Raw genomic sequence first — 27,148 nt, forward strand, 5'->3', positions numbered from 1 at the left:
ATCAGGAATCTTTCGATTAAATCTACAACAAAGTAAGTTTCAGATCTTCCACTGTTTCTACTTGTTAAATTCCTGATCGTAAGTTCACTTAAAAACACGCTTATTGGTTCCGTTGCACATGAATGTATGGAATAAATTACTTTTGTTACGAACCCGAATTTTGGTCGCCCCGTCTGTACCATACGTTATGCCCGTGGTGGCCCGACGAAACCCGGTAAGGATCTCTTGGAACTGCGGCAAAATAATACCAATGAGGAGAAGGGTATCTAGCATTCACACTGACCATCAGCAACAAAGCTACGAGGAGAAATGATTTCATCATCGTCTTGGCGTCGACCTGCAAAATAACGTAAATATAACGAGTCCTTCCCGTCGTTTCTCATCGTTCTTCATTTCTTCTTTAGCGTTTTTTCTTAGTTTTTGCGACTCAACTTTGTCCACGTTGTGTTAATCTGCATATTTAAAATTGTGCATCATGATGAAGGCTGTTGCATAGCAACCGAAACGTTGATGGAATAAATAATATCGCCAGAAGAAATTAAAATCACAAATCGAGTTTCACTAAACTTAAAGGTTTTTTCCCTGTTTGTTACTTTCTGGGTGAACTGAACAAACTCTTCCACCCAAGTATTCTTTGAAAGTGTCTACGTGATATCAACATATGTAATCGCAGGAAACTTGAGCAGGATTTGAGTCACTCTGTATAGGAGGTGGAGGATTATATGCAGTAACCCATTGGTGCAACCTCAGCAAACTGTGGTAAACCCAAGTCATGTCAAACATTATCTTTTTGTTGTAATTATCCGACACAAACCTTTTAAACTTTTTTTAATATTTCTCCGTGCGACCCCTGGCCTCAGTTAAACTGTGTTTATTCCGGATCCGGTTTATGTTATCCCTTCCAATTTTATCCCTAACACCCCTAACAGCGTTCCCAACCAATCTATCGACAATCTTACTTGGAAAGTCAACCTCTAGCTGTTGTTTGGTCCCTAGTTTTGGTATCCAACGGATCGACGTTGACCGAAAGGTACCACAAAGTGGAAATCTGTGTGCCTGCTAGTCTACCAGCTAGCACAGTGCCACATCAACAGCTGCACTGATGAGACCTTACAGGTCGAAACAGTGCGTGTACACAACCTGTCTGCAGCTCTCAATGATTATTATGGCTTTTTGTACATAAATCAACCTCTAGTAGCATTTCACAGATATTAATATAAATTCACAATATACAGGACTCCCAAACTGTTTTCTTGCGTCTCCTTATTCAGAATAATTGGCGACCGTCCATGTTTGACAATCTTCTAATTTTTCTATATTTTAGGAATATTGCACTAAAATGTTTTATGTTGTGTGAAATTGGTGAACCATTAAATTCTTCATGACGTCACGTTCGAGTTGCAAAGGATTCTAGGTGTCTATAATATTCCAAATATACAAGCAAGAAAACTGATATAATGCACATGAAAAGGTCTTGTTTTCCTTTTGCGATTAGACACGTAATGTGGCTGTGCATCCGTCAGGACTTATTGTCAGGACTTATATAAAAAAACAATGAATTGTTATATGCACCCTGCACTTATTATGTTTAATCATTAACACATGGTGGTTAGACAAAAAATTGTATCTCCTTTGTTCACAACTTCAAGCTTTGCAGCCTCGCAACAGAATAAATAGAAGGTAATTTTATCCAGTGATTGTCAGCCAGACAACGGGGTGGTGGCGGTTGGTTCGGACTGAAGGACGTCAAGGTCACGTGACCATCTGTTAACAGAGCAAATAAACCTAATGTTCTTTAAATTGTTTTGTAGTCACGATATATTCGAATTCTATTACAGTTAGAGCTGCGTATTTACCATAAGCTGATGTTCTTCATCTGGTTATGACGAAGAAGTCGCTTTCAGCAAAACAGAGTTTGGAGTAAGCATATCGCATTCTCGTCGATACCAAAGTTTTAATCTCAATCCAGACAGCGTAGATCAGATCAGCCTGGGAAATACCAGGATTCAATAACTGACTGGACCAGTACCGTCAGTTACTGAAAAGTAATGTTTCGCTGCTGCTTCCTGTGTTTATTATTATAACTAATTTTCGACCTGAACTATGGTATAGAAATCATACAGTTTCTCGTCGAGTAAATCTGGCCTGAAAGGAGTTGAGTGGAAATGGACAGAAACTATTTGAACGTCCTTAACTTGGCCGATTTATCCGGGTTGTTTAAGTCAGGTATCAAACGTTTCAAATTGTTTCCTAATATTCGTCCACCTATTTAGCCACAGTTGACAACCTGTGCAATGCTGTTATCGGAAGTTTTATGCAAAGTTTTGCCGAGGAAGTGTTGGTTAGAGAGGAGAGATGGCAGCTTTGGTTTCGTCTTGAAGGAGAAGTTCGGAAGAAAACCCGGTCATTACCTGGAACATCTGAAACCTGGTGGATCGGCTGAGAGAGGGGGTGTGAAAGAAGGTGGGGAAATATGGTTACAAATGAGACAATATAATGTTCGGTTCAGTTTCAATATTTTGTGGTCAGGAGGGATTTCCAATTTTAACTTAACTTGCACAAAATTTTGTACCAATGACGTATTATGACTTTTAGTACAAAACTTTTGTTGTTCGGAAACTCTGCAAAACTTCACAAGGAATCTTTAAAGTTCCCCAAAGACTTTTCAGCAGTTTTTGCTCAAAATAGATCGGTCTCGAAATCGTCCACATTATTATTTACCCACTTTGAGAATCGTTGTTTGGTGGCAAACGCTGGTATTTCGTGGATTTCGCAGGAGATCGATTGATTGAAATAAACGGAATCAACATCGAATGGAAGAAACATCAGGAATTGGTGAAAATGCTTCGCTCCAGTGGTTCCAGGGTAAATATTGTTGATTTATATCAGCCAAGATTGGGAAAACCTTAGAAGGGGCGTGACAATGGAGGGCGTGACAATGGAGGGCGTGGCAATGGAGGGCGTGGCACAAGTCAACGCATTTGATCTGTTTAGGCGGTGATGAATGTTGGAAAATATTTCCACTAAATGCATTTTTACCTGGAAGTTAGCACTTTGCTCATTTCATTGGTTGTGATTTTCATTACGTCATTCACTTAAACTTGTTCCTTAATGAAGTTTGTTGAGTGATCGTCGTTTTTTTGGTCAGGTATTGCTGGTGGTCGTTGACGAACGCACAGATTCCAATAAAATGATGACGCAAATCAAATCTGTGTCACGGTCCAGTGACGCCAGCACAGGAGCACAGCTTGGTGAGTGGGACTTGCTTGTAATTCATGCTGAAGACAGAGAATCATTTTGTTCGTCCGATATCTTTTTGAGGTCTTGTACCACGAGGTCTTCTGTGCACATTTAACTATTCATATATATTTGCGGCCATGGAAAATACAAATAATTCGCGTGGAAGTTGAACTTGTTTAACCTTTCCAGAAACGTGTATGAAACAAGGCTGAAACTTTGTTAAGATTTTTTGCATTTTGTCTTCTGTAATATCGCATATCAACTTCTCATCATGAATTATTAATTGTGTGATGACGTCACAAGATCCTCCACCTCTGCCTCCTCCTCGACGAATCAGATCATCTCAACATTCAAACTTGACAAACAAACAAACGGCTCGGACTCCAGGTAAATTCTCCACTTCTCAACTTCAGTCAAGTCGGTTTATCCTCCGCCACCATGGTTAAAACGGTCTGCTGTTCAGAGAGCATTATTAAACACTTTAAAGCGATGAAAGGTAACACGACCGTTTCTTGGTAGTTTGCCTGTTTATTCGTAAAAATAGCTGTTGTACCCCAGATTAGGAAATAGATGTTAAAAATACACAACAATTTATAAAACAATAACCTTTGCAAAAGTTTTATGCAAAGTTTTGCCGAGGAAGTGTTGGTTAGAGAGGAGAGATGGCAGCTTTGGTTTCGTCCTGAAGGAGAAGTTCGGAGGGAAACCCGGTCATTACCTGGAACATCTGAAACCTGGTGGATCGGCTGAGATGGGGGGTGTGAAAGAAGGTGGGGGAAATATAGTTACAAATGACACAACGGAATGTTAAGTTTGTTACATTTCTTTGTTATTGTTAAAAACGTGCCCAATTTCTTGTGGGCGTTATAAAAAAACAACGATTAAAGTTCATGATATTTAGTTTGAGCAAAATTCAATTCTATGTGCCAAGTAAATATGGTTGTTTTGTTGCTTGGTGGCAAACGCTGGTATTTCGTGGATTTCGCAGGAGACAGATTGATTGGAATAAACGGAATCAACATCGAATGGAAGAAACATCAGGAATTGGTGAAAATGCTTCGCTCCAGTGGCTCCAGGGTGAATATTATTGATCAAATTTTAGAAGATCACTGATGCGTGCATAGTGCCTGCTTGATGTGGTTACGTCATTCACTTAAACTTGTTCCTTAGTGAAGTTTGTTGAGTGATCGTCGGTTATTTTGCCAGGTATTGTTGGTGGTCGTTGACGAACGCACAGATTCCAATAAAATGATGACGCAAATCAAATTCGTGTCACGGTCCAGTGACGCCAGCACAGTAGCACAGCTTGGTATTTTGTAACTGAAATAAAATCCTATAAATTTCTGTAGGAATATTTTTAATTGCAGGATTAATGTTATTTCCTCCTCAACCTCCACAAAACACCTTACTCTTTCCTCCTCCTCTCCACTCACAACCTCCACTTGGTGTCGCACACCACCAGGTAAGATTTCTGTGTGCAGAATTTTCTGAACGTTTATTTTTACTCTGGGTTGAAGATGACGGAGAAAGACTTGGAAGATGCGATGGATTCTGAAATCATCAAATATGTTCTTCAGATGGGGTTTGAAGTGGAGGGAGTGAAATCTGTTGTAGAGAGGTAACGGCAAAACTTTGATTTATTATAATTTGATTGAGTTTATTTCCTGGAAAACATTGTGCAAGACGGCTGAGGAACAGAGAAATTTACTTAAACCCTGAGGAGCTGTTAGATGACGTGTATTGCATGGATGATGAATCTACAAGAAGTCATGAAGGGAAAAAAGAAAATGAACAATCTGAAGAAGAAAGTAAGTAAATATTTAGGGTGAAACTACGTTTAATTTAACACATATGTACTTCGAGGTGCTTAAGTATTTTTATTTTATGTCATATCTGAAAGCTAACAACTCAAATCGTCCGGGTCATAACATGAGAAGTGAAACATAAACTGATTCTCGGCTGGGTGCCAAAACTATTGGTTATAAAGTAGATTTGTGAATAAGATTTGTGTTCACTGGTAGGGATGCTACTCAGAAGCAGTTTACGCGAATGCCACGTGGTCAAGAAGCCCAAAGAAGAGTTTGAATTTTTTCTCAAGGTCGACGACGCACGCCAAGGTCAAGTGAGTGGTCTACAAAGTTGTTGCCTGTCTGCAATCTGATATTTGCAACGTTCGTCCAATTTCCGCACAACTTTTGTTTCCCCTTCAGGTCATGACAAATCTGACACCTAGTGGACCGGCCCGCAGAGCAGGGCTGAGGAATGGCGACCGCTTGGTGGAAATAAACGGCATGAATGTGGAATTAAAGTTACACGAAACGATTGTAAATATTATCAGGAGATGCATTCCTAAAAACGAAATAACTTTTGTTGTGATTGACGAAGAGCACGACACACACAGGTTGGAAAACCGTTTTCGATTTCTCCATGGTTAAAATTTGTTTTCGCTGATTAAAGTCTTCTTAGACGCCCACATCTGGCGCCACCTGAAAGAACCAGAACCTCACCACCACCTTTTGCTTCACAATATCACCAAGCAGGTAAAGAAATTGGCAAAAGAAAATAATTAATTATGTGTTTCCCCTCAATCTGAATGTGAACTGCTGAGAAATAGCTTTGAAGCATTCACATCGACCGACATATCTTTGAGTACTTGTCCGTAATGTGCCGAGGCAGATGTGTAACTCAACTTATCCAACTAGGTCAATTCAACTCTGTACATACGGAAGGGAACAAACTTGACGATGACAAAATCTGCAAAATATGTTTTGATCGTCCGGCAGATGTCGCTTTCGTTCCATGCGGTCATCTATGCAGTTGTGAAAATTGTACCCAACACTTTCCACCAAACCAAACATGTCCTATATGTAGAACTGACATCGTGCAGTATATGCGCATTTATGTAGCATGAATAGAAACTTTGATAGCACTTATATCTGTTTAAGTTTGTCCCTCAGTGGTCGATCTCCCTTTCAATAACTGTGGCTTGCTTTTATCACCATGTTTTGTGCTTATAACATCCTTGATCTTTGGCAAGGCAAGTTCTATGTGAAATGCAGGCCCTGCATTATTTTTTATATTTTTTGGGGCAACACCGGGATTTGAACCCAGGTTATTCAGGCTACGAATCCCGATCAGGTTTTCTTCTTAACACATAGGGTCTTGGCTGATGATGTCGATGTCTCTATGTGTTCACGTTGTTATTGTACAAAAATGTTGGTGCCTTTTTCGTGGGGATTTATAGGGTTGTATGTGGGTAATTGGTCTTCACCAAAAGTAGTTGCAAGATAAGATTTATGTTCTGTATTCACTGTGTGTTGTGTATCTACTGCCAATTGGTCATGCAATGGCGTCAATAACGTCATAAAAGTATAACAGATATGGCGAGAATGCAATTATTGAAATACTAGTGAGAAATAAGGATTCCGTTGGTATAAAAAGTGGGAAATGATGTAAAAAAAAGTTTTAAGGACCACAGTTATGGAGGAAGATACTTTTCTTTATTTCAGCACAGACAGATTGACTTTTGAAATGGGTGCCGTCGGTATTTTATCGGTACCTAGCATATGAGGGGGATGTTATGTCATTGCGAATATAATGTACTGATCCTGGCTTTACATTAGTTCATTATCTGTGAAAAACTCTTTTCAATTTATAGCCTAATTTCTACGCTTAACGTTACTGAAGCGGAACAGGGATAACAGGGTAGCCTTGGACTCACTGACATAACATGTTTTCCAAACTGAGGTGAGGCGAGGAGGAGGTGATGGCTTCCTTTCGAACTCAAGGACTACACGGATATTCCGTTAAGTTTTCACCATTTTCACCAACACGACTTGCTTGTGTTGCATGCCAGCAGTATGGGATATCAGGTAACATAGTATTGTACATAAAATATTATGTGTTTGTGTGAATAAGGAGCTGAGGATTTGGTTTCAATTGCAGCAAACTGACGATTGCTGCAACCTGCAATTGAGTTTGGTCAGCATTGTACATTACAGTGCAAAGTTCCCCGTATAATATGTATATAAAATATTCAATATGTTTTCAAATTTGTGTTTTTTTTACCTGTGATGCATCTATTCCAGCTTGATAGTTTGTTTAGCTTGCATATGTTAGGACACTAAGTTTGCAACCTGATATCCACCTTCTGGCTACTGCAATGTGTGCAGATAAACAAAATATAATAAGTACCTTGTATTATTGCAGGGACTGCTGCTCTACTTGTGTTTGAGTTTGACCCAAACTTCAACGCTCCGATTGTTGCAACACAAACTTGTAAATGGGAGGACGGATTGTTCGATGTTACTTGGAGTGAACTCGACGAAGCCGTGTGTGTGACTGCCGGGGGGGATGGGGCGATACAAGTTTGGAATATCGCTAACAATGTAAGATGTTATTGCAATAAACACATTGTTACCTTACTTATAGAAAATAAAGGGCATATAGCAAAGATAAATAGCTTTTGTTGGTTTAACAAAGAAAAGTCATCATACAGTAGGCTGTATTAGTCTGTGTTGCTTTAAATATCCTCAAGACTATTTAGCCTATGAAAAATAGTCTACAGCATTGGTGTTTTTCAAGGTACCTGTGATGGTTCTTCGAGAACACGAAAAGGAAGTTTATTCAGTTGATTGGTGTCACACTGGTGATAAGAACTTGGTAATATCTGGTTCCTGGGACAGCACCATTAAACTGTGGGATATTGGAGCTGGTGTCAGAAAGTCAGTTGGAAACTTTGCTGGTCATTATGGTGTTGTTTACAGCGCTGTTTGGTCACCTCATATAAATGGTTGCTTTGCAAGCACTTCAGGTTTGTGGCCATCACAAATAACATGAAAATACAAACTGAAAATTAAGTTAGATTTCATAAAAAAAAATATCACAAGTCATTGCTGCAAACTTAGATTCACTTTTCTGATTATATATTTGATAGTTTATTTTGTACCTAATTTCTTTCAATTAGCAGAAAAAAGTTTTCTACAACTTGGTGCAAACCAAAACATTATGTTTTATTTGAAAACAGCCGATGGAACGGCCAGGATATGGGATGTAAGGAAGCAATATATGCCACAACATGTGATACCAGCTCATGAAACGGAAGTCTTGTCGTGTGATTGGTCAAAATATGATGACAAAATTCTTGTCACTGGATCTGTGGATTGTTCCTTAAGGTTTTAGAAAATTTTGACAAACATTGATTTAATTGATAATTTCATAACATTTGGTTTTAAATCTAATTGTAATTGGGTCCAAGTTACGCATTTGTTCTGTTTAAATGTAGAGTTTGGGATCTCCGAAACACAAAGGCATCGCTCTGCCAAATGTGTGGGCATACTTACGCAGTACGAAGAGTCAGATGTTCTCCCTATGTTGCTGGGACCATCGCCAGCTGCTCGTATGATTTCACTGTCAGGTAAATTCCTCTATCAAGGCAAAGTAATCATGGAAACCTTAAATGTTGTACATCTTGTGTATCACGTTTATTATAAACAGAAAATATCATTTTCTTCTAAATAAGCTTGGAATCAATAACATGAATTTGTCTGAGCTGCATACAGATATCTTATAGGTTGAAACAGTGAAGTATGCAGCTTAAAAAAATAATCGTTGTCTTCTGTGACAATATTGTGGAAGCGAGTTTGATCATTTTTAATGTTCCACCAACAAAGTGTTGTGAAACTTATTTTTAGAACTTGGGATTTTCTGAAACCGCAAGGCTTAAACCCCCTGTTAGAAACGATCGACCACCATTCAGAATTTGTTTACGGGGTTGATTTCAGTACTTTTGTTCCTGGTTTAATTGCAGATTGTGGATGGGATGAAACAGTGAGACTTTACAAACCACAATCTCTAAATGTTCTTCAAACTTTATAAACTTTTGTTTTGCTGCTGATAATTTTGTTGGATTAAGTGGTTTTAATTATGCAATTATTAGCGCCACTATCTTTACCTGTGGCATTATTCAAATCGAGATTGTGGGGAAAAATATCTTGTTACTGATATCCCCGTTCTAATTTCTCATTAATTATTCCAGTTTTTGGAAAATTTATTATCATAGAAATCATACTTATGCTTCACAGCTTACGTAAGTGGGAATATGTGATTATTTATTGCACTGTGCTTCTACGTTGCCAAATAAACGTGCTATGTTTAAGTTTCCCCCCTTCTATAACTGTTACTAGCCACTCTTTCCCAACAATCATGAGCGAGGTACCAGGTTTTCACTTCCTACATACCTGGCCACTAGACTATGGAAGCTCATGCGATGTAAAAGATACCTAGCAGGCGACCTTCACATTTGTTCTCTGTTTTATTTCTGATGTCGAATCCATAAAGTGACTTTCCGGAATTATTTTAAACGTTGTCGTGGCAACGTTAGGATTAGACTGTATGTTTTACAATGCCTAACATTCCAAGTTAATGAAATTCAATGCAAACACGGATGTTGTTGACTATGAAACGCTCATTGAAGCTGGCAGAGTATAAATTAAGCCCAACATTATTGTTGGCACGTGACATCGTCAGTAAAACTCAGTCAAGGTAACAAAAGTAAACATTCAGAGTTCACATGAATGTAGAGCGGTCATCTGCCGGTTCAACATCAGCATTGACCGTTGCGGAATCGTCTGATTTCTGGGATTTTTTTCGCTCTCCAAACTAAATAATACAAAAAGAGTTCGTCGATTGTATAGGAATCATTAAAGCTTGTAGATATTGGGTTTACGTTTTTTTCTTTGCCTAATTAAGGAGTGTTAGATATTGGGGTTTTGGAAACAATTTTAACAATCAAAAAGCACAAACTTACCTCAACATAATAATACAGAAATATGCCAACCAGTAGAAATGATAACAACACCCATAACTTGGCCGAAACACATATGAAGCTTTGATAGGCGAAAGCCACCAGAAAACCAGTTGACTCCCAAAGTTTGTAGTTGGAGAATCCGGCTTCTTGGTTGGCAATGAACAAATATCCATAGAATGCTGAAAAGTAAAAAAAGGTAATTTGCGTTAACCACCAGGTCTGATATATTATTGATCATCAACGGAACCAAAACTCACCGTTAAGTTGTGTCTGCCATACAGCGTCCGCAACACCCCACAAAGCTGGTAGAACAAAAAACAGCGCGACGTCCTGAGGGTATGGAACCCAAACCTGGAAAGGGCGAACATGAAACGATTGTTTCATAACAAACACTATACACTTACTTGAAACGTAACAATCAGAGCTAGATTCGTTAGAAAAGCCCCCGTGAATAGAGGCCACCTCCCTACGTACTTCTCTGAACCTCCAAACAATAAGGAACAAATTGCATCACAACCTCCGTAGCAGATCAACACGAATCCAACCCAATTCACTCCCAGTGGACAGGTTATGAAAGACTGCAAGCATAGAATTGTGTCGGTTGCGTCACAAATTCAATAAAGATTAAATCTTGAGGCGTTTTGGTTTTTGTTGCAAAAACAAACAAACTTGGGCTTATTTTAAACAGGGGAGGGGATCATTTTGCTCTTAAGGGCCGTAGAGGTTGAAAATAATGAACATTCATCACCAGTTCAACGATTTTTTTCGTCTACGGCTATAGCCACATAAGACTCAAGTACGTTGTGAGATAACCCACCCTTGTGTAATCCCCGAACATGAAAGCTTGTTCGAAACCCGCATATATTGTGATAGGAATGAGTAAAACTTGACGAGAATCCTTCAGATGTTTGAAAGTAGCGACCAATAATGTGAAGGGATTTTCCATCCGACGTGTCCTGGAAGACGAACTCATTTTTCAACTTCTCCTGCATTTGTTTTAATATTGTGACGTTTTATTGTGAAGTCTTAGCAAAGCGTTCCCTTGCAAAGTTCCAACTAAAGTTGATCTGAGTTCCCAAACATTCACACTTACGTGAGGTAATTCACACTGTATTGCCAAACACTATGGTAATAATCTCCAACAACGTTGTACGAACTTTGTTTGGAGATAAAAGAGATTTTGGCACACCTCACTTCAATGCTATCCACACCAAACGCCATGACGAGCGCTCCACATATACTGAGTGCTGTGTATATTCCCATCAGTGTGTAGATGGTCGTATTGGACGGACCCCGACTGTTAAGTTCGTTCACCGGACAATCACTGCTGTTGTACATAATTCTTTGCTGGGTCAGATCCGCCTGACAATCACCCTTCCCACAGTTCTGTTCGATGTAAGTTTCGTTGTAGCAAGATGGAAAAGCTGTTCGTGCGGAACAGAAGAATGTTAGCGGGTAGATTATTTGCTACAGTCGAGATTTGACCAGGATATGGATGGTATATATATATATAAGCTACTAGTCAACCCTTTAAAACACATTAAATTATCCGGGTCCGCAGGGAAATACGTGTTTCCAGCTTTGTAATTCATTGTTGTTCCCATGGTTTCGTTAATTTGTGGTTTATGTCGTTTTTTTTATGGAATTTTTTATCCAACTACGACTGAGCATTGACTAAGCAGCCGTGATAGAAAATTCACCGTATTTTATTGCGTAATAATTAGCCTATAGTGTGTATAATTGCTCTAAAATGAAAACACATAAAACGATTAAACATACCAAGGTTGCTTGCGGTGTCCGTGGAAAGAATGAAAGAAGAAATCAAGTTTCCGATAATCTGACCTGACTGGAAGAATAGGAAGAATATCCCGAAGAATCTGTTGACTACCGCGTCCACTGTCTCGTCGGTCAAATAAGCATATCTGGGATGAGATTTTGTTACTTACACCCCCACTCATTTTAGCCACCCTCATATTAGCCCCACTCATTTTAGCCACACTCACATTAGCCACACTCATATTAGCCCCACTCTCAATGTTTTACAAATTTTTTGTATCTTTGATCAAAACTTATAATTATTCCAGAATCGAACAAAGCAAACTCGACTTACTTTTTCGCCGCGGTCGTAAGATAAGTGCACTTCGCCGACCACAAGAGGGCAGCACATACGCCCACAATAATAGAACTGGGAATGAGAGTTCCCCAGTGAGGGTAGAAGTTAGCAAGGGGGTAAGTGACGTAACCACATATCGCCACAAACATCGTCCACTTGCATCCGAGCTTTTGAATCACTTGAAACATAAACATTAATTTACGCGGGTTGTGAAATACCGGCCTGAGTCGTAATTAAAGCGCCTCGGTTAATGATCAGCCATGAGTACGTCGTATCTGCGTTGTTATTTACTGTTTGCTGATTTGCACCTGATTTAACATCAAACCCTGCACTTGCTACAAAATTGCATTCAGCAGTGAATCTTGGGACTGCCCGAGATATAATATAAGAAATCCTGGACACTTATTTTTTAGATTGTAATTAAGAAAGTTATGTCACAAGGTGTCGCTCGACCACCAAAAAAAATTCTCATTGGAGTCAAAAAAAGGTTTTTAAAATTGCTGCAGACTCGAAACTTGCACGCTATCCACGTTTTAAACAAAAACCAACTTTACCGTATGTTGGTAAGAACATGGTAGATAATATGAGGGCTGCGTAAATGACAGCAAGTGACGCTGTCCCCAAGCCCTCCTGTGGATTCAGACTTGATTGAAGAGCTGATGCTCCGTTGAACGACGTGAAATTGCCCAGGAAGGCAACGCATATCAGAATTATGTTCTTCAGAATCTTACGAGTTTCGCGCCTGCAAAAATATTATGACGAAATAATGTTATCGTTGGTTTTGCTGGGAGAGGGAATATTTGAACAATTGAAATGGAATGAGCAGAATCAACAGATTGCAGGTGAGCTGATGAGTAATTCCTGCCATGGGCGTTTGGAGGGGGGCAAAGAGGCCTGAATTTTTATCTGCGTGCGTCCATGAAGCCAGCATGGAAATCATTAAGTTGACCTTGATGTTGGTGACGTTGTTTACAAATTAGGTTGTGAATAACATTGACATGTTTAGTGAAACAACTTGGATGAGAATTACGATAACAAATGGCTGTGCCAACTTTGCAAGATACCCGATGTGGTCGCCAACAATCATCCTTTCCAGCAAAAAAGTTACAAATTGGTATATTGTTGCTGATTACGTCATCAACTAATAACTCACACCTTTTTGTGACTTCATCTCCTTTAATAATTTTCCATTCTTCCAAACTTTCCACTGAATTATTTCTCTCGTTGACTTCCGAAGTTTCAATCGCTTTTAAATCATTTTTCCCAATAACGTCATCATTATCCGCGGTCTCGTTTCCATCTCCAGCCATTATAAAACCTTGCAACACAAACTCACGTCAACCGGAATAAACTCACTGCCGTTCAACTCCCAGTGGACAGAGGTAAGCTTTGTAACATCCACACTTTTGCTTGAAACCCTAAACCAACCGAATACCTCAGATAGAACCTGTTTAAATCACATCCAGTGAGCAAACAACTCATCGAAAATCGTCTTGATGCAGTCGCAGTGTGATAACTTATTAACCAAAGTTTGCATTGCTTGCAATCTATCGGGCCATAAATTTAAAATCTGCTCCATAATTTATCTGCTAAATACAAACTGTACCTTTGGAGCAAGTTTACTTGAGCAAAAACGAACAAACAATTGAATACATAATATTTATTGGTGTCAAATGCAAGTGCAGATGTAAGTGTACCGGAGCGTGACAAGTCACATGGGCAGACGAGTGGAGATTTGACGGAACTTTGAATACTACCAGCTGTTACTGAGTGTTTCGTTTGTCGAAAACAACAAAAGCAAACACCAACAATTTTCACTTTAAAAATGAAGTCGAAACGAAACAATGGAAAGGAATTTTTGCTACAAAACTTAGCAACAATATTTCTAATATATTACGAGTTCGTTACAGCGAATATTTCCGGATTACAATGGAAATGTTGCCGAAACTGTATAAAAGACATTGGCGCCAAATGCAATGACTGCAAACCTCTGGTCGATCATTTTTTCGGCACAGCCAAAATTTGTCAACAGAACTTGCACAGTCAAGATAAACAATCTTCGTTTGATGGAAAAAGAATTAAAAAAGCCACGAAATCTCGCTAAGTAGCAACGGTAAAAAGCGGAGAGAAGCAACGGGAAATTAGGAACAAGCTTATTGTAAGCGAATCAATTGCACAATTGAAAATAATGAGGTGGGCGAGCAACTAATGAAGGTCTCTATGCAAACGTCGATCTAAAGGCGGGAAATTGCACCGAATTCGTGCTTCAATGAAAAATAATATAAATATTCATAGAATATCAATTAAATATAATGTAGCAGGACGCAGAATTTCAAAGGTAGAATATATCTGTACAAAATGAAGCTGCAAATACTTTGGGAAATTACTGCGGGCGATAATTATTACGTCACAGTTCACATTATCAGCAACAAAATGAGCGTAAATTTGAAATGAAAACTTCACGCGTGTTCATTGAACCGAGACGGCCGTCACGTGCGGGAAGAGTTGGGAATTACTGGAGAATTTGGTTGGGAATTACAACTGAATGCAACATGCTGCTTGGTGTCGGCGGACCGAAATATTTGCAGGGGATTGTGTTAGGTGGGTTTATGACGTCACTTGGAGCCGTATCACAGAATTGACGTGGTTCGATGACGTCCTACACAACCTCAGCAGGATATTATGAGGTTTCACATTTAACCAGAGGTGATGCAACTAGCGGATGAATATATGACGACCGCTATGAATAATTTGAAAGTGCAAATTTGAAGTATCGCGATAACGAGCTTCGATGAAAAATCGCTTCTAGACGATTCGGACAAATCTGAGCACCAGGAAAACAACCCAGCGATTATCGCTCGGCGTGCGTCGATAGTTTTGCAGAAACTTGCGATGTTCAGAAGTGGGTCAGCTTATTTTCGTTTGCAACGCTCCGGTTTGAGCTCAAGTAACCGTCGTTGTCCTCGGGTTCAACTTTCGTGTTCCTGCTCTTTCCCCTCAACCTTTTTTGTTCGCTGAACTGTTGAAGAAAATAAAACGGGGTTGATTAAAAACCGACAACTTTATTTGTTGAAGTTGTTTGTTGAGTTTGATTCCAGGTTTTTAAAACTGCCACATAACGACCACCTTTGATGTTAGTGCAACAAATTTGTGATCAAATTTATGAATAAATAACAAAATGTTTTAAGTGGAGTTTGGTTTATTCGCGAATTCAGATGTAGTAAATCAGTTATAATTAAATTTGTATTTTAAATGTTTATCTAGGTCCGCCTGTTTTAGCATCAGGTCGATTTTTAACATCTGACGCAAGTCCATCCTCACCTCAACATAGTAATACAACCCCATTCCAACGATAAGAACACAGAGCAGAACCCACAGCTTGGCGGAAACACATATGAAATTCTGGTAAGCGAAGGCGATTACGAACCCAACTGATTCCCACAATCTGTAGTTGGCGAAACTTGCCTCGGCGTTTGTGGCGAATAAGAACCCGTAGAAAGCTGTGGAAATATTTTGGTTATTTCTGACGCTTTACGTCATGGGGTTTTACGTCATGGGGTTTACGTTATGGGGGTTTACGTCATGAAAAGTTTCAGGGTTCCCAAATCTTTTCCGTTCATTTTGACTGGTTTAAATTTTCGGGACTCCTCTCATGATTAACAATAATTATTGTAATATTTGGATATTTTAACAGAGCCTGGAACAGCTTCTAGGGAGGGGTTCAGCGCAATGTTCTACTTTGTGTAACCCCCACTCATTGTGACGGTTCAATTCAACGAAAGCAGCCGATGGTGGGTATTTTGCCACTTGTGAAAAACCCCAAAATCCCATTAATTCATAAACAAATCCAAGCCTACATTTTCCCGCCAAAAACTCACCGTTAAGTTGTGTCTGCCATACAGCGTCCGCCACCCCCCACAAAGCTGGTAGAACAAAAAACAGCGCGACGTCCTGAGGGTATGGAACCCAGATCTGTTAAAAGAGTTGCAAACATTGTTCTCACTATTCGGAATGTTTCAACATTGTCGTCTTATCACACATTTTAACTTTACTTAATTGCACCCAAAATGTGTTCAAGTTAAACAACATTTGTTAACATTACCTGGAACGTTATGATAAGGCCAAGATTGATGAGAGCCGCCCCCGTGAATAGAGGCCACCTCCCCACGTACTTCTCTGAACCTCCGAACAATAAGGAACAAATTGCATCACATCCTCCGTAGCAGATCAACACGAATCCAACCCAGTTCACTCCCAGTGGACAGGTTATGAAAGACTGCAAGCATAGATTTGTGTCAATCGGTTGCATCAATTAAAAAGTCAAGTTTACACTGGAACGAAACCAACGGTCGTGGAGACCAAAAATACTTGAAGTGAAAAACGTAATCTTGGTTTTTGAGTTAATTCTGAAGATAAAAAATATTCAACCAAACAGGAAAACTGTCCCTTTCTTAACTTACCCTGGTGAAATCCCCAGTGATAAAGGCTTGCTCGAATCCGCTGTACATTGTAATCGGGATCAACAGGAGCTGACGTTTGTCCTTCATGTGTTTGAAGGTCGCGACGAGGAGGGCGAGAGGACCACGTGGTTCATCCATCCTTGAAAAAGGTGACGGACGCCATTGGTTAAAAACTCCAATAAAAGCAACAAATAATATTAGTTATCATGGAGTTGGACGCCATGATCTCAATCCTGGGCGCAGCATCTGGAGGTTGTTGAACGTTTCCTCACCTGATTTGCAGATTGTCGACACCGGTTGCCATCACCAACGCCCCGCAGAAGCCGATGGCTGTGTATATTCCCATCAGTGTGTAGATAGTCGTGCTGGACGGACCCCGACTGTTAAGTTCGTTCACCGGACAATCACTGCTGTTGTACATGATTCTTTGCTGGGTCAGATCCGCCTGACAATCACCCTTCCCACAGTTCTGTTCGATGTAAGTTTCGTTGTAGCAAGATGGAAAAGCTGGGGATCGAAAATAATTGTGAAATTTAGCTTGAAAGACCAGAATCTCGCCCTCTGGTTGGAATTGTATTTTCTATTTTGATAATAAGTCAATGTGAAACTATTAGAAGTTTCAAATTGTAGTCAGCTGATTTATTTGAATATTTCTCTGTACGTTTTCATGTTTGTTAAAATACCGAGTTGATCGATGACGTCAGCAGAAAGAATGAAGGATGAAATTAAATTCCCGATGATTTGAGTTGATTGGAAGAAGAGAAAGAAGATGCCGAAGAATCTGTTCACAGTGGAGTCGACTCGTTGTTTGAAAGTTTCTCCAGGTTTATCTTCCAAGTAGAAAGCGTATCTGGAACAAAATGAATCAACTTTCATGTCAGGAAGTTATTTCAAATAACAAATCAATTTAGGTTTCGAATAAACTGTTTTTAAAAACTTATCGATACGTTTATTACACAAAGTGATATCAGTAATAAGTATTGGTGAAAATATGCATCATTTTTGTTCGATAAACGTTAACGTTTTTTACCAAATTTATTAAAAATAGTATTTTTTTGTGTTTGCGCCAAAAGGAATTACAAGGTTGACAGAGACTTACTCCTTTGCCACGCGGGTGAGGTAAGTGCACTTCGCCGACCACAAGGGAGCGGCAGAGAGTCCTACAAATATTGAGCTGGGAATGAGAGTTCCCCAGTGAGGGTAGAAGTTAGCAAGGGGGTAAGTTGTGTAACCACAGATAGCGACCACGATCGTCCATTTGCACCCGAGGAAGTTGATCACTGGAAATAAAAAAAGTGTTGGGAAAAATTGATTTGATGCAAATTCCGATCATTTCGTCGTTGCTGTTGAGCGAATTCATCCGCAAGGTTGTTGTAAAATACCGGTTGTTAGTCGCGCTTACAGCAAAAAATACCAACCAACTCATAAAGTTTATTGTGTCGTATTGCAGTTGGATCTGCTTTGCAAAAAGTTTCTGCAGAAAAACCGAAATCAACATGAGAGGTTGCAATAACAACCAACGCGCCAATAAAACTTAACGGCGTTTTTGTGCGAAGTCGTTGCTCTCATCCGTTAAGTTGTAAAAACGGCTTCGCTTCGAAATCGAGATCTATTGTAACGCGGGGTCGTATAAGTAATTACCGGGTTTCGGTCGGATGGAAACTCGTTTTTTTGTCCGAAACAAAAACTTTTATTTCCCCAAAGATCATTTGGCGTGATTGTAACGGTTGCTTCATTGTGCGTGCGAAAGGTCATTGATCAGAAAAATCGCGGAAACTTTCCGGGGCGACGTCGTCATGACGTTCGTAAAAGCGGATAAATATTTATCTTAGCCCAGGTACAGATTTAACGGGGGTTGGGCAACCTAAGTAGAAGTCGATTCTAGCGCTTAACTTTACTCCTATATTTGAAAGACCATCTGCAAAAAGCTTGAAGTTAATTTAAAGATCATAATTTGAAGGTAAATTTGACCTTTTAGTAAAAATATGAAGGTTACATTATTTAAACCAAACCGGCGACAAAACAAAAAGTAAACAAGGATAAGTTGGTGGTGGTGCGGACGTGACAATTAACATGCTCCGGAGGGAGAACGGTTTTCTGCTTGAAATTACAAACAAACTTGACAAGTTTCGGGAAGTTGGTGAAAACAACTGGAATGAAATATGGAATAAGTTCAAAAACCGAACAAGAAGGTTCTCCGTCTTCATTTCAATCAAGCCCGCGTTAAACCGCCCTCTGTATGAAAATGTTCATGACAATACCAACTATAAACTGGACCCTGTTATCGTTTCAAAACCGAAAACACACGAGATAAAAAGGTTGAAGAATACGTGGCATAAGTCACGTGATACGCGCCCCTACGTGACGCTTGACTGGAGGGGGGGTTTCCGTTTACGTTGCGGAATGCGGTCGGAGGATTGTTGCTAAGATACGGCAGTTGACGAAATGTTTGTTGGAATTACAATGTATAAACCGCTATAATCTGAGCATTGATTTCACAAGACTGACTGACGTATATTGGAACAACTTGTCTGAGAGATGCGTTAGAAAATTGACATTTTCTGTACCCAAAACATAACTGTTTTACACAAGGAATTGTTTTGGCAAAATTGCATAGCCATAATATGTGTTTACAATGTTCGACACCACGCTGTACGTCAACCTTGATCATAATTTGATGAGTTATTTCACGTCAAAGCCACGCAGACACAACGTTTAACGCAAATTTTCAGTCGCGCACGTGATTCTACGGCTGAATGAACATGAGGAATTTTTCCACAAATAGTATCAGGGTCTTGAGATGTTGACTGTCTTGTGATTGTGAGGGTTTTTATCAACTTGTGTTGTGTTTCTATCTGGTTGTAGCAATTCTTGTTGTTATGTTGTGTCAAGAATGAAATTACACCATTTCATTCATTACAGCGGTGGAATTGTAGCGAATTTTTTAATTGTTGTTCGTTCGACCGTGGAAAACGACTGTAAGGCAGTGTTTTGGTTGGAAATTTCAACCACAGGACATAACACCTGAAGACTTACGACAGATTTGATCCACAAGTATGTTAGGTTTCTGTTACACAAAACTTAATGGCTGAGATTTTGACCCAAACCTTAACGTTGAAACTTACCATAGGTTGGAAGAAACATGGCTGATATGATGAGGGTGGCGTAAATTATAGCGAGCGAAGTCGTCCCCAAGCCTTCCTCTGGGTTCAAACTGGATTGAAGAGACGAAGCTCCATTAAATGCTGTGAAATTCCCAACAAACGCGATACAGATGAGAATCAAGTTCTTCCAAATTACGCGAACTCTTTTCCTGGAATCAGAATGTTGTGGCGTTGGACATAATTTGAATTAGATTTACAACCAGGACATCATTACAAGCCAAACATTTCCTGTATATACATGTTACATTCAACATGGCAAAGCGTAAAATTAGAGAAACTTACGTCACAAAACATGATTATGAGGAAACAAAATCCAAATAAGTGAACTCACTTTTTTTCATCAGGGTCACGTTTGATCTCCTCCCATGTGTCGATCATTTCGTCAGAGCTGACACTGGCCCTTCGTCTCTTTTCATCTTTCAGATAATTAAGTTCGCCTGGCTTCGAACCCTCCAGTGACGATGAAGCATCACCACTAGCTGAACTTTGATCGTTTTCTGCCATATCTACAAGTCGTATATTTTCTAATGTACGTCGACCTGTATAAGGGGGGAGGTTATAATGAAGTTAAATTTAATCAAATTTAAAGGTTACTGAAATACAAATCTAGTTGCAAACAAAGTTATGATAACTAGTTGTATCGCCTCGACTAAACTTGGTTAGGATTTATAACACATAGTTTCCACAACCAAATCCTCTAGTAAACATCATAGCCAGTTGCTTTTATTTGTTATTTAATCTCTTAACACTGTTGTGTCTCTGTTGTGGCAGCGGACTTAACAACCTTACGGGTAATGATGATATCATGTTACGCAAAACCTGACAATGCTGCCAAACTCGACAGGTTAGTTTAGGTTTCAAACTTCAATTATGGCCAAAATTAGGGTCAAGAGAAAAAACTGTAAAAAACGTATTTGTAGGTAAACCTAATTCCCAAACAATTAGCGGTCCAGCAACTAGCAGCTCACTTTGCACAAACCTGGCCTAACAACTTCAGCATGACAGCTTACAAACTTAGACGCCCAAGGAAAAAAGCCGCATTACTTGTGCCGAAGGTTTTTATACCAGAGCGAGCGAAACTTTTCTCAATTCCACCTTTTTTCCTTTCAGTTCTAAACCCACAACCATTGTTGTCCAACCTTTCAGTGGCCAGGGCGACTGAATTTAAAGCCACTGTTGCGTATGAAACGGACGATTATGACGTAGAAACTTCAATAAAAACTTTTGTTTTGTGCGTGACTCAGTTATTTTCAAACTTAATGCCAGACTTAGCGACTTAAACAAAGATGTTTAGTGAGTCATGTCGGCCGTACGTAGTAAAACGTTTGCAAATAGTAAACATTATGATTTAGCATTCTATAAAAGTTAAACAAAAAAACTTTTTCTAACATGTATCATAACGGCTTCCAGGTACATTTAAATAAAAGCAAAATATGATAAGCTTTCAAATCCCAACCTACTGGAATACCTGACGACCCATCGAGAGGCGAAACCTGTTCTGACGAGATATACCCATGTCCTCCAATTTATCTTCCCAAACACTTAAACTTAACGAGGGACAAGTCGTTATCTCTGCTTGTAAAGACGCTGTAAAGCTTTGAGCTAAGTTAGCATAGCTTTGTAACCAAGGCCTAATGTTTACCTCAGTAACAAAATGCATGAGATGTTTTTCGACCTATTGAGAGCCACTGCTGCATTCCAAAGTTTTAACTGGTGCAAAGTTTTAGTGGGTTTGTAAATATTGACGCCCCTGATTCGAGTAGTTTATTAATCCCAAGTTAGCTTAAGGCTACCAGCAGTTTCCAGTACAATCCAGACATGGTTGCGTCAATCTTTAATGAAATATTACAAGGCTTCGTTAACACAGCTAACATCTTACAGAGCTTCATCGCTTTTAAGTTATACTATGATGTCTTTTAAACACCTTCTTTGGTGGCTTTTGGTTACAATGTTAAAAGCCAGGGGTTAGATCTTTAATATTACATCCAAGTTAATAATCTACCTGACAAACTTTGATTACCTTCATAGGCAGTTATACAGCAATAAGCTTTACTACACTAACCAAACACTACACCATAACACAACCAGTCAGCTACATCCGTTGATTGAACTCCGCCCTGTATGACGTCATACAACCCGGCCCATTATGCCGGTAGGTTACGCCCACACTTTCAGCCAATCAGAATCCAGTCTAACATGCCGTTCCGATTCACTGTAGTAAGTGCCCGCAGGTTTAAGCGCTGGGAAGGCGAGATGTTTGATGGTGGGAGTTTGTTTGCAATATAACATTGTATAAGGCTGTCATCAGCTACCGGTGGTAATAAACACGTGATTGTTTGTAAACACAGCACTTACATAGGAAGCATCAACATGCCTCCCATCAAGCAAGCCCAACATAGTGTTAACCATCGTACTTTTACATCAAGAAATGCTCACTCAGTTTACATTCCTACGTTGTATCCACCCACTTGACTCGTCGAATTAATATTTTCAATGAAATCAATCGAATATTAATGTTTGTGGTCACGTGATCCCTTCATCCCGCCATTTACCAAAGAAACTACTCAACTGTGAACAGAATCTTTCACGCTTAAATGACATCAAGGCGTGTTCGTCTTCCCGCGTCTATTTCCAGCTGAACTCGTTTATCAAGTAGAACGCGTAGTTTGTGACGCAACAGAGCTCTCCCCCGGGCCATAATTTCGCGATATTTGCGTCGCTTTTAACCCGTGGAAAATTTAAAGTGCGGTGTTACGTTCCGCTTCGGTAACTCCACCAAACCAGTATGGTTTTTAATGATTATTTGTTTTTTGGAGGTTTGTGGGTGATTAAAGTTTGAATAATTACTCAAAACTCTTCCTATCGAATAAACTTGGGATTGGTATGATGTAATTTAAACCGCGCCGAATATAGAACCAACCAACATAAGTTTTTCGTGGACTCGGTCAACTCGTATTAGTGTATTTTTAAACAAGTAAACTTTAAATGATACGATTTGGTATGACGTAAGCAAGTAAAGCCGTAATCTGTTTAAACCATGCGACCCTTCATTCACGAAATTTGAAGCACCTGCAAATCTTCTGACATCGTCTTATGGAAATGAAATTATTGAAAATACCCCCGGAAGCTTTCCTACGTCACCAACATCCATCCTCAAATCGTCACGTGGTTTCGTAATGCGCGCGCTTCTCACGGAAGAAGAATTAGCTTCCTTTCCGTGATGTCATTATTTCCTCGCATGACGCGCAGTAAAGATAACAACAACAACTATGAGTTGGTTGTGAGTGAATCCATGAAGTCCACAAACATAAAGTTTCAAAACCACCGAAAACACGCAAAAGGTTGCTGCTATTGTTCTGTGTCCGTAATTAATAAAAACTAAAAACTGTCTACAATCTGAATATAACCTGGATATATAAGTCTGTGCGCTTAATATTCTGAGTTCTAACATTTTATACAACTTCCATTAAACAAAAAAAAAGGTTTGGAAAACCATAATTTTAAAGTCTAGTCGCGATTAAATCAGAAGCCTGTAATTTTTCATCACACGTGTATTTACGTCCAAGTGAACGCCCATTTTTCTCCATTATTCTGACCAATCAGGACACAGTACATGAGTCACACCTCCTCCACCTCGTTGTTACCGAGGAGGAGATCCGGACCTCGGCCCGGCCAGTGACGTGTCAAACCTCCAGCAACTTTTATGAATCGCTCTACAGCTCCACGTTTATGCCAACACAAACAATGACACGGTAATAAAAGGTCCTGGAGTCTCGCCCACTTTATCAAGAATCGCATGGACTTGATATACAACCTCCCGTCAGGACATACTGGTTTTGTGGCATTGTTGATTTGGTCGGAAAGAATCAACCACCATTTTCATCAAACCATCGCCACAAATAGTTGCCAAGGAAACATAGAGGCCACCAATCAAAAATTGCTATTTTATTATCTTTGGTCATAGCTTGAATAAAATATGCATATAGCGTTTGAGTCGTATTTACATTATGTAACAACGGTAAACGTGCTCCGCGGTATCATAATATGATAACACGGCCACTTATAATATAATAACTCAACGCACTTAATTCAGATAAAGCACCAAAGCATTTTTGTTCTGTATGAAAAATTGTGTTCAATATTTCGACAATCCTTTAGTTATTTAAGTTGTGTAAAAATAGACCCTCTAAATTACAGGCCCGACTATCACCTGTTTATTTCCAACCAATTTCACTGAGGCTTATGACGTAGGTAGGAGGCAAGTCATCCTTTGCTCTTCATTCAAGCGTGAAAGGATGGGCTGTGAGCGGACAACATGGCGTGGATGAGAAACCAATAAAACTTCATGATTTTTTTTACATGGTCGGACAATGAACACCACACGGTAAGTTTTGTCAGTTCAATGTTACAGAGTTAGGTGCTCTTGCATCAACTCAACTGTTTTCGATACAAATTATCCAGTATTCAAAAAATCAAACAATGAATATCGCAAACGGTATAGATCAGTGATTCCCAAAGTTTTTTTCGCGAAACATTAGTAGGTTTCATGCAGTATTCCAGTCCATCCACATATACATGATCTTAACAAACTAAAGACATTCCAAAACTTAGTAAAAATACAACAAATGGATTGTTGTAATCTCGATAAAAAATCTTGGCGTTAATGGACAGCCAGCATGTCGGTGTTACGTCATAACAGTGGAAATCTCGAATACAAATAATGATGTATTTTGCGTTATCTAAAGGTTCTCGCGATTCGTAATTATTTTGTCCATCCTACGCTTCGCCTTCCACAATTCGCAAGCTCTGTTGAGTTATTGAATTGAATAAACCACGGTCAATGCTGAAAGTAAGTTCGAACTTCGAACGCCGTTTCGGTAAGAATTTAACGACTGGTGTGTCCTCAATTTGTTAAACTTATTTAAGAAATCTCACCCAAGGTGAATTGGGATTCGCAAGTCTGTAATTTCCATTCAATACATAGAGAAATATCCTGAAAAGGTCGGTGGTGCAGCATAAACACACGTATTGTAAGATCTACTTACGAAAAGCGAAGTGGTCTTATTCAAACAAACCATTTACTTACAAGTTACTGTAACCCGGACATCCTGGTCAGCCAACATTGCGATGTGAATGGTCAAAGCAAGCTCCGCCCGCTTTTTTCCAACCAATCACAAGTAAGGGCTCGCCCCTTTGACGATTGTTACGACACAGTGCGAAACCGCCAGACGTGGAATAGCGAGATTGTCTTGATCAAAAGTCTGAAATTTTAAGCGATTGAGACTCGTCCAACCGGTTTGTATCCGTGTTAATTTAATGTCCCATCTCCTGGAACGCAAACTTTCACCTACAGGCGATCTTAACTTATGTTGAAAACTATTCTTATTGTAAATTGTTCTTTACGTTAATATGTGTGGGTTGAACAAACTGCTTGTTTCTTTCGGATTTCGGACACTAGGCAATGCATTCGCCGCGAAATTTATTTGTCTTAAATATTGGAAATGTACGCCTCCAGGAATATGGTCAACTTGTTCATGTGAATAACAAATACCGCACGCTCTACATGGTTTTGGGACGGGGATTATGATGAAATTTCAGCCAACATAAAACCACACAATCGACATGAAGTGGTTAAAGTTTTGCTGGACGGAGAATCTTCAAAACAGGCGCTAAGTTATTGAAAATTCCCGAATTCCAATAAACGATGGAGCATTTAATTAGTGGCCGCTGCCATCTCGTGTTTTGTTGACCGACAAACAATTCCAAATACCTCCTGTCCTTTCTCGAGGGAAGTTCCATCAAAAAACGCTGCAACCACCTTCAACCCGTTGTCCAACCCGCATCTAATTACACCAGCAACAACAATTCACAACCTTGTTCAAACACCTCTAAAAGCCAGGACCAAGAACTTTGTCTTGGGTGGTGGATTTTTAATCTGTCTCAAGTGTTACACAAACAACAACCTTCAACTAACCTACGAATTACTCAGAACTCAGCTCGGCGACAAGGACGTCTATGGCGTCATAAAGGCAAGTAAACCCTTGAGGAATAATTGTTTTGTTGACATTGTTTGCTCAATGGGCGAAGATATGTTGGGAGTACGGATATCGACAATAGATTTGCAACTGGTAATGTAAAGTTTGTGGAATAACTTTGAGTGTGCATTGGACACAAAACAGTTTGATGTAATTGTTGATTTCTGAAAATAGTGAAGGAAATAATTTCACTGTTTCTTCCACGTCAAAATATCAATAAACAACATACAGTCATCGTCATCTTTCCACCCACAGGCACTAACAGCGGAACTGTGACCGGAGAAACCACATTAAAATCAAATCTGTGTATCTTGCGCATAAAAGCACACGATTGAACAACCACAAAGAATTAAAATGGCATGGGCACCCATATAACCATAGTGTTGGAGTCAGCCCATGATTAAGGCGATCTTCTCAGTGTGAGCGTTTCTTTTTGACCCAAACCACAGACTTAGTTATCCGGAGGAGTGCAGGAAAGTGATTGTACAGGAGATGGTCAGGATCGGCTGCAGAGGGCTTTTGTCACTTCATAGTTGGCCTAACCTCCCAACTACGCAACAAACTCGTTTCAATCCTCACTCGTGATCAAACCAAGGAAGTTGGAAAAAAAACAAGTAAAGACACTTTGTTGTGGAATGGATTCATTTTATCAGTGGATAGAAATCTTATCAAAAACCTTTTTACTAAATCTACACCAAAAACTCTCCACGCCCAACAAAACACAATTCCTGTCCACAAACGGAGTTTCTGCAATTTAATTTGGTAATAAAAATAAAAGAGTTTCTATGACGTTTTACATGAATTGTTTGCATGATCTGAAAAGCTCGTTATGCCATAATGTCTGCTTTATGATATTTGCTTCCGATGTTTTACGAGCAAATAATCTGTATAAGGTTTAGAGAGGGAAGATTTCATCCACAAACCGTTACATTGTTAGTTCGCGATCACGTGGTTCAAGGATGAATTCGAGGACTTCCACAGTGGAGGTTGGGAGCCATAACTTGTTTTAAATTGTCGAAAATATTTGTTTTAGTTCTAGTTATCCTTTGTAAAACTTTAATTCACGCCACAACTTTAATTCACGTATTTTCCTCCAGGTTTTTACCTTGGTTTGTAGATCCGGCGCTTGACATAACGTCATCATTCCAAACCTTAGAAAATAATCATACGAACAGATTTATAAAGTACATAGATGTGGATCAGGTTTGGCGAAAACTTGGTGACCCGTTGTAAAAGTATCTTCCCCAAAACATCAGCTTAATAGCGCGAGTTTGTGGTATTAATGTAAATATACTCCTGTCGATAGTGGGCGCTGTAGATGCATTTTT

At 39.5% G+C, this 27,148-nt stretch overlaps 4 protein-coding genes across 4 annotated transcripts; 2 read left to right on the plus strand and 2 right to left on the minus strand.

Annotated features, from left to right (window-relative positions):
• Positions 1-2,165: 2,165 nt before the first annotated feature.
• On the plus strand, positions 2,166-6,151 carry LOC145895988 (Na(+)/H(+) exchange regulatory cofactor NHE-RF3-like). Its single transcript, XM_082984754.1, has 14 exons — positions 2,166-2,226; positions 2,323-2,463; positions 2,777-2,865; positions 3,149-3,251; positions 3,870-4,010; positions 4,229-4,317; positions 4,447-4,549; positions 4,608-4,702; positions 4,758-4,858; positions 4,924-5,048; positions 5,262-5,362; positions 5,451-5,641; positions 5,707-5,780; positions 5,943-6,151. Exons 1-14 carry the CDS (start codon positions 2,166-2,168, stop codon positions 6,149-6,151), a joined length of 1,623 nt encoding a protein of 540 aa, XP_082840880.1.
• An 844-nt stretch (positions 6,152-6,995) lies between these two features.
• On the plus strand, positions 6,996-9,563 carry LOC145894652 (uncharacterized). The gene is made up of 6 exons (XM_082983284.1): positions 6,996-7,112; positions 7,450-7,628; positions 7,825-8,053; positions 8,267-8,414; positions 8,525-8,656; positions 8,934-9,563. Exons 1-6 carry the CDS (start codon positions 7,007-7,009, stop codon positions 9,115-9,117), a joined length of 978 nt encoding a protein of 325 aa, XP_082839410.1. The 5' UTR covers positions 6,996-7,006; the 3' UTR covers positions 9,118-9,563.
• Positions 9,564-9,807: 244 nt separating this feature from the next.
• On the minus strand, positions 9,808-13,471 carry LOC145895989 (protein unc-93 homolog A-like). The gene is made up of 10 exons (XM_082984755.1): positions 13,317-13,471; positions 12,716-12,903; positions 12,159-12,339; positions 11,828-11,970; positions 11,238-11,472; positions 10,866-11,004; positions 10,453-10,626; positions 10,306-10,399; positions 10,049-10,227; positions 9,808-9,900 (listed from the first exon to the last, which is right to left on the minus strand). The coding sequence occupies exons 1-10, from the start codon at positions 13,469-13,471 to the stop codon at positions 9,808-9,810; spliced, it is 1,581 nt and encodes a 526-aa protein (XP_082840881.1).
• Positions 13,472-13,813: 342 nt separating this feature from the next.
• LOC145893798 (protein unc-93 homolog A-like) lies at positions 13,814-20,751 on the minus strand. The gene is made up of 10 exons (XM_082982139.1): positions 20,117-20,751; positions 19,747-19,934; positions 17,721-17,901; positions 17,305-17,471; positions 16,894-17,128; positions 16,622-16,760; positions 16,264-16,437; positions 16,040-16,133; positions 15,483-15,661; positions 13,814-15,180 (listed from the first exon to the last, which is right to left on the minus strand). Exons 1-10 carry the CDS (start codon positions 20,287-20,289, stop codon positions 15,058-15,060), a joined length of 1,653 nt encoding a protein of 550 aa, XP_082838265.1. The 5' UTR covers positions 20,290-20,751; the 3' UTR covers positions 13,814-15,057.
• Between the last annotated feature and the right edge of the window lie 6,397 nt (positions 20,752-27,148).

This window comes from Ascidia mentula, chromosome 3 (genome assembly GCF_947561715.1).
Source record: "Ascidia mentula chromosome 3, kaAscMent1.1, whole genome shotgun sequence".
Lineage (NCBI taxonomy): Eukaryota > Metazoa > Chordata > Ascidiacea > Phlebobranchia > Ascidiidae > Ascidia > Ascidia mentula.